Source organism: Pteropus vampyrus, unplaced genomic scaffold (genome assembly GCF_000151845.1).
Source record: "Pteropus vampyrus isolate Shadow unplaced genomic scaffold, Pvam_2.0 Scaffold95, whole genome shotgun sequence".
Classification (NCBI taxonomy): Eukaryota; Metazoa; Chordata; class Mammalia; order Chiroptera; family Pteropodidae; genus Pteropus; species Pteropus vampyrus.
This window is the reverse complement of record NW_011888876.1, coordinates 222,220-229,461: the sequence shown is the minus strand read 5'-3', so window position 1 is coordinate 229,461 and position 7,242 is coordinate 222,220. Positions and strand designations below refer to the sequence as shown.

Sequence of the window (7,242 nt, the reverse complement as noted above, 5' to 3'; positions counted from 1 at the left end):
GCCAGGCCTTGTACCAGCAGGAAGGATGTGAGGGTGACTACCCTGGAATTCACATTCCAGCCCACCGCCAAGTCTCCCCCACCCCCGGGCAGTTACAGATGCATCTGAATGAATCGCATCTGTTGTCTGCTTCCTTCTGCAAAACTTAGTATGTTAGGAATTTCTGATGAGTGTCTTGAGCTTTTGGAATAAGATAAAGTACCACAGTGTGTATTTTGCGTTATGTATGGCGACACTGGTTAGCTAGCGGGAACTAAACACTGTAATTTTCAAGCAAGATGAATAGGTTAAATAATCGAGTTAATGTCTCCGTGTTACTAATTCCACCACTGTCATCGTAGGATGACGTGAGGCATAAGGTTCATCTGAACACCTTTGGATTCTTCAAGGACGGGTACATGGTGGTTAACGTCAGTAGCCTTTCAGTGAGTGACCCCGGAGGAGCCACAGACAAGGACCCGACGGTAGGTGCCTTCCCAGGAGCTCAGGGGCTTTATTTACCCTTCACTGTTGCTTAGGTGAGAGCTTTGCCCCATACTAAATGCAAAGTATTGGAATATGGAGAAAATTAACTTGTGAGCAGACGTCAGATGCTGTTACTTTTAACACTTAAATTGTAATTCTTGAATAATTTTAGTAATTAGTGATCCTTGTAAAATGAATGCCAAGAAAACCAAGAGGAGGCCAGGCCTAAAGAGCCTCGTGCGCGCTTCGAACAGGAAAGGTCTGGCGGTCACGTGGGCATTTACGTTTACTCTTTCTGCCCCTCACCTAGATTGGCTTCAGCCTCGACCGTACAAAGAACGACGGATTTTCTTCTTATCTGGTGAGCATTACGTGCATGACCTGTCCACTCCCTTCACCTGAGCCCAAGACACTGGGTGAGAACACCTGCTTCTGTCACGCTGTTTTCTTGAGGTGGTGGCTGCTTGACTTCCGGGGATCTGCGCGTCCGCAGTTGTATCGTTTGGGATGGAGGTTGGGCCGCTTACTTGGCTTGTTCCTGAAAACTCTTTGTTCCTGTTCCCGTGTGAATGAATACTGTGATGTACAATTGGGTCTTCCTTTCTTAGGATGAAGATGTGAATTACTGTATTTTAAGGAAACAGTCTGTGTCTGTCACCCTTCTAATCCTAAACATCTCCAGAAGTGAGTAAGTAATGCTAATGTTCCTTCAGTTCAATCCTAGAGTCAGGGGGACTTTGGTCATTAATCCGACATTCATTGGGTACCTGCCATGTGCCAAATACCATGCTGAGTGCCAGAGATTAAAAACAGGACGAGGGAGACAGAACAGCAGTCCCAGTGATCACAGCAAAACAGAAGTAGCAGGGCAGAGAGACGGACAGGTTTTGGAAGAGCTGAGACAGCTTTGGGTAGGCACTGGCCCCGCCAGCCTTCCAGTGAGTAGACTTTCCCAGTGCGTGAGAAGGGAAAGAGCATTCCAGACAGAGGGAACGTTCTCTGCAGCGGCAGAGCGGCGCGAAATAGCCTGGCGTGTTCAGTAAGGTGAGTTTCTCCTTCCTATCCAGCTGAGGGCAGGGGAGGAAGGCTTCTCCCAGTCAGGACTGGGAGTGCTTCCCTTCCACTTGGGCCAGCTGAGGTCACATGTCCACGCAGGCATGGAAATTTGCTGGCCCCTCCTCGTGCGGGACGGGGTAAGCGGAAGGCAAGTCTGTTAAGAAGGGAGGAGGGAGGCGTTGCGGATTAGGCAGGCCTAATGGTTCCGCCCTCACGTGTTCCCCTAGGCTGCACTTTCACGTCTCGTTGTCCTTTTTTTTTTAACCTCTCGTTCCGTTTCCCTTGGGCACCAGTTTGTTGAACACATCAGAGGCACTTCCGGGGGAAGTGTGTGCATCCGCATTGCTCGATGGCTGAGAACTTCAGCCTTAGAGTGAGACTACCTGGGTCCTTGCCCATCCACTCACTGGCTTACTGCTCTTGGGCAAGGAAGGTATTTAACCCTCTGAGCCTCTATTCCAGCACCTGTAAAATGCAGTTGATAGAGTCTACATCGGGGTCCCCAAGTCCCGGGCCGTGGACCGGTACTGGTACCCGTCCGTGGCCTCTTAGGAACTGGGCCTCATAGGAGGAGGTGAGCAGCAGGCGAGTGCACAAAATGTCATCTGTATTTGCAGCCACTCCCCAGGGCTAGCATCACCGCCTCAGCTCCACCTCAGATCCTCAGGCATTGGATTCCCTTAGGAACACCGGTCCCTGGTGCCAAAAAGGTTGGGGACTGCTGGTCGACATCATAGGACATTGTAAAGACTACACGAGATGATGTGTTCATCTTGAAAGGGTGCCTAACATACTTTAACGCTTCGGTGGCTGTAAGCGTATCTTTGAACTTTTTTCCTCCTGTCTTATTTGAATGTAGAGTGAAAATAAAATCTCCGCCGGAAGCTGGTACCCAGTTGCCAACGATCATCGTCAGCAGGGATGAGAAAGTCCCCCGTCAGGGCCAGGAGGCTGGCACAAACCCTGTTTCACCGGGCAGCAAGACCGAGAAAAAACAAGGTAAACCATAAGCTGGAAACTGGCGTTTTCTTCACTACCTGGCTTTGGAGATTCTTTTTTGTTCCTAAGTGAAAACAAACATGATCAGTTAGCATTTTTTATTCGGGAGGTTATACAAAGATGTGTAATAATTAAAGAAAAATGTGGAAAATATGGAGAAGGTAGAAAAAGGAACAGTCATTTCCCCTTACTGCCAGTGTTAGAAATTTCGTAACGTACGTCTCCGTTTAAGCTTGTTTCTTACGTCAAGAACATTTGATTTTTAAAATTTGCGGTCATGTTTATCATTTTCAACATCCCTGTTCACTTAACTTTAAGATATTTTATATTTACCCACTACCCCATTGAATGGACACTGTAATTTGCCCAACCTTTCCAAGCCTTCAGTAGACGTGTTTTCATTTTGATGCTGTTATCTGTATTGCTGCATTGTATTTCTTTGTTCATAAAACTTTCTTCATATATAGGACTTTCTTTAGGATGGGGTCCCAGAATTGAAATATCTGGTTCACAGGATATGAATACTTTTGGGAATATTGATACATATTTTCACTTCCTTTCCAAATGAGTTGTGTGAATTTATCTTCTATGGGAAAATATGTGGAAATAGTGCCCACATCACCGTGTCCTAGCCAGAACTGTTGTGTGTGTGCGTGCGTGTATTTGTGTTTCATCTTCAAGTGAAAGGCCAAAGTATTCTTGTTTTTGTTTTCACTTTTTTCCCTCATTTCAAGTTTTTATTTATTTTTAATTTTTATTTTTCAATTAGAGTTGACATTCAGTATTATTTTATATTAGCTTCAAGTGTGCAGCATAGTGGTTAGACAGGTATAGAATTTGTGAAGTGACCCCCCCCCCCGGTTAGTCTAGTGCCCACCTGGCACTGTACATCGTTATTCCAATATTATTGACTGTACTCCCTAAGTTGTACTTCACGCTTACTACTAGGCTGCACTTTTTCTCTGTATGTCGATTAACCAAGTTATATTTATTGCCTCTTTTATTAATAGTCATGTTTGCCTAATAATTTATATGAGTTCTTTAAAGATAATTTACTGTTTATTGTATTATTTACACATTTTTTCTCCGTTGGTCTAAACCCCGTCCCAAGTGAAATGGTGGACAGAAGTACTGTACTCGCGTGATGGTGTATGTTCACGTGAACGCACCGTCTCCTTGCCCAGGTTCCTCGTGCTCACAGAACCACTCCCTGGGACGGAAGCATTCTCTTTCTTCTCTTTATTCTGAAACTCTCTCCCTTCCTGCAGGGAGCTTAAGCTCCTGTCTTCCTCATGAAGAGTATTTTAAGTAAAAATAAGGCACAGATGCCCTCTGTTCCATGAAAGAAGCCATTAGCAAGCTTAACACTCTTTGCTATGAAAAAACAGTACGCATGATGCTAATATTTGCTAATAATTTTTCCATGTGTGTAATAAATCTCATATATATATTTAAACAGTGAACTGTTTTCAAACGTAATGACTTCGAAAATAAGGAAGGCCACTCCCTGTGGCATGTCTGGCAATAACCTGCACTGTGTTATTCAGAGACGAAGTCCCCCTTTGGTCCCGAGTGTTATCATTTATCTGATAGCGTTTATAATATAACAGGTTCCGATTTGCTGCTTCTGCAGCTCAAGAGGTATTTTGGGATCCAAAGCGATGGCAGTCCCCAAGGTAGCATATGGCCTCACCTTTTTGTTTGTTTGTTTGAATTATTTGCTATTAGATAAGCTAGAGTCTCATAGAATGAAATTGTAATGAGAACGTGAGCTGAATCCTTTTAAATGTTTCTGCTTCTAGAGAGTGGAAAGTCTAAAAGAAGTACAGTAGATTCAAAGGTAAGGACAATCCACCCCTTGTGCTCAGCTCTCCTGGATATATCTCTGTGTGTGTGTGTGTGTGTGTGTGTGTGTGTGTGTGTGTGTGTGTGTGTGTGTTTATATAAGTACACACACCCAGGTACGTATGCGTATGTGTACACGCCTAATCTAAAGAGAGTTGCCTTGAGTTTAGAGAGATAAAGTGGACACACTGCCACAACCTCAAAGTAAAACTGAGTGCTGAGTTTTAGAGCACTTATGGTGAGGGCGGAGGGGAGGGAGTTACCTGGAGAACCCTCTGGAAGGCAGAGCCATCAGGGCGTGGCTTTCAGTGGGTTTGTCGGTGGAGGAAGAAGAGAAGGGAGAGATGACGGCTGTCGGAGCCAGGACTGGAAGTGGAGACCAGCGTGACAGTGCTGGGCTCTGGCCTGTTTAACAGGTACACATTTGGGAGCAGAGAGAGGGATTTTAGGTACTACAGGGCCAGCCATGTATGCTGCCCGCTCACCAGTCACTCGGTAGCCATCGCGGTCATCAGACCCGCTGCCACGGTACTGCGGTGCTCGTGTGCAGGTCTCCCTTACTTTGCTTACTGACGGCCCCGAAGTGCAAGAGTAGTGTTGCCGGCCGATCAGGTATGCCACGGCGAAGCCGCAGAGTGCTTCCTCCAAGCCATGGGGTGGCGTTTCTTCACTTAATAAGGAAAGAAAAAAAATTGTATCATGACGTTGGTAAAATCTATGATAAGAGCAAATCTTCCATCTGTGAAATTGCCTGATTTATAAATTAAACTTTATCATAGGTATGTGGGTATGGGAAAAAACATAAACATAGTATATGTAGGGTTTAGGACCGTCTGCGGTTTCAGGCATCCATTGGGGGAGACTGCTGTAACTAAAACGACAATTCGATGAGTTTCGACTTACATGTATACCTGTGAAGCCACCACCACAATCAAGACAGTGAGCGTATCACCCCAGAATTTTGTCCTGTCCCTTTGTCATCCTCCCGTAGCCAAACCACCACCGATCTGTAGATTAGTTTCATAACACTTCATGCAGATTTACTCTGCAGTCCGTGCTCTCTTCTGTCTGCTTTCACTCAGCATAATTACTTGGAGTTCATCCACGTCGTCGCGTATATCAGCAGTTCCTCCTTTGCATTGCTTAGTCCACTGTACCAATGGCAACGTGTTGATGATGCATCCGGTGTGGCCTGGTCGGCATCCTTATTCTGGCTGAAGTTTTAAGAGCAGAGACAGGCTCCAGCAGGAAGGTCGGGGCGGGGGCAGGGAATGGGGGTTCGTGGACGGCAGAAGAGAGAGCCGAGTGAGGGACATGGGTGAAGGAGAATGACCATTCTCTGTGAAGGGGATTTCAGACATCTTGAAAGGAGGGTGACTTTTACTTTCAGGGAGCTTTTAAAGGTCAGCAAATTTATGGTTGAAGAAGAATGTGTTTTGAGGTTGTTTTATTATTATTTTTTTTAATCTTTATTTTTATTAGCTTCCTTTTTCTGCCAGCATCCTAAAACAGGTTGTTATGTCTTTTTAGGCCATGGGAGAGAAATCTTTTTCTGTTCATAAAAATGATGGGGCAGTTTCATTTCAGGTATGTATTTTCTTTGAGTAAAGCTTCATAGAATTTATTTCTACCATGTAAAAGGGTGAATTTTTAAAGGAATTTTGAATTTAGGTGCACTATCAGTCACTTGAATACAGTTGGTCTCTCCATAACAAACCTACAAGGTGGCTGTCACCATGCACTGCATATCAAATCCTAAGTCTTTGAGAATGTGTAACTTCACGAATGTCCGATGTCAGTGACAAGGCTCAGATTCCAACCTAGTTCTGCCTGGTGGTCCCTGCAACTCTGCCTCTCTCATCCCATGCCACCTCCCATTCGCGGTGCTCCAGAAGCACAGGATTCTGTACCTGAAAGGACCGTGGGTGATCACTTAGGGTGACGTTGTCATTTTAGAGATGAGGTCACTGAGACTCAGAGGCTTTGAGTGACCTGCTCAGCTGTCACCGTTATTAGCTGCGTGTGTTTGTGGCAGCATCACAGCCTACGTATGGGGTAGGACATTGGACTGGATCTCAGCACCCACTTACCAGCTGGTGACCTTGGACAACTCACTTAACTTCTGAACCTCGCCCTTTAATCATCTAAAAATGAAAATTGATGGAACTTATAGCGTTGTTACGTGTATCATTTTTTAAAAAGCTAAAAGTGCTCTGTAAAGCACTATACAGATAATCTTTATCATTAATGTGTAAGAGTCACTGCCTCTTTTCTAACCAGTTTTTATTAATTGAGGTGTAATTGCTTAGAGTGAAATGCACAGGCCTGAAGCGCACAGTTCGATCAGTTTTGACAGACGCGTGCACGCACGCATCCCACTCTCTGTCAAGATTCTCCGTGCTTTTGTCACGTCAGGAAGTCCCCCACCCCGGCATCCAGCATTTGATTTCTTTCACCGGAGATTATTTTGCCTATCTAACAGTTTTTTATGTTCTTTAAGTTTAGTAGTCACTGATATTAGTAGCTAACTGAGAGCTCGTGGGGTGTTCGCCTGCTCCGAATCCTCAGCAGCTTCCCATCTGTCTCAGTAAAAGCCCAAGTGCTCGCGCTGGTCCAGGAGCTCGCGTGGTCCGGCCGCTGGCGGTTTCCACCTCGGCTCCGCCCCCCACCCCAGGTGCACAGGCCCTCTCGCTGCTCCTAGTAAGAGCAGGCCTTAGGCTCCGCTCACACTGTGCTGGGTGGGAGGAAGGCGTGCCCCTCCGAACCCTCATGATGAATTTCTTCCTCCTTCACGTCTCTGCTCAGATGTCACCTTCTCAACAAAGCTTCCTCCAATCACCATATTTTAAATGGAGCCCACTCCCCTGCTCCATCCCT

At 45.7% G+C, this 7,242-nt stretch overlaps 1 protein-coding gene across 2 annotated transcripts in view; it reads left to right on the top strand.

Moving 5' to 3' along the window:
• Positions 1 to 229: 229 nt before the first annotated feature.
• GPR107 (G protein-coupled receptor 107) overlaps positions 230 to 7,242 on the top strand; it is a 45,075-nt gene continuing 38,062 nt past the window's right edge. Inside the window, exons 1-6 of one of the 2 annotated variants that reach the window (XM_023532971.1) lie at positions 230 to 464; positions 776 to 826; positions 1,074 to 1,153; positions 2,381 to 2,520; positions 4,323 to 4,360; positions 5,896 to 5,952. In XM_023532971.1, the coding sequence (XP_023388739.1) occupies positions 399 to 464; positions 776 to 826; positions 1,074 to 1,153; positions 2,381 to 2,520; positions 4,323 to 4,360; positions 5,896 to 5,952 (432 nt within the window). In that variant the 5' untranslated portion in view covers positions 230 to 398. The remainder of the gene's footprint in view (positions 465 to 775; positions 827 to 1,073; positions 1,154 to 2,380; positions 2,521 to 4,322; positions 4,361 to 5,895; positions 5,953 to 7,242) is intronic. The other variant, XM_023532973.1, reaches the window with a different exon arrangement.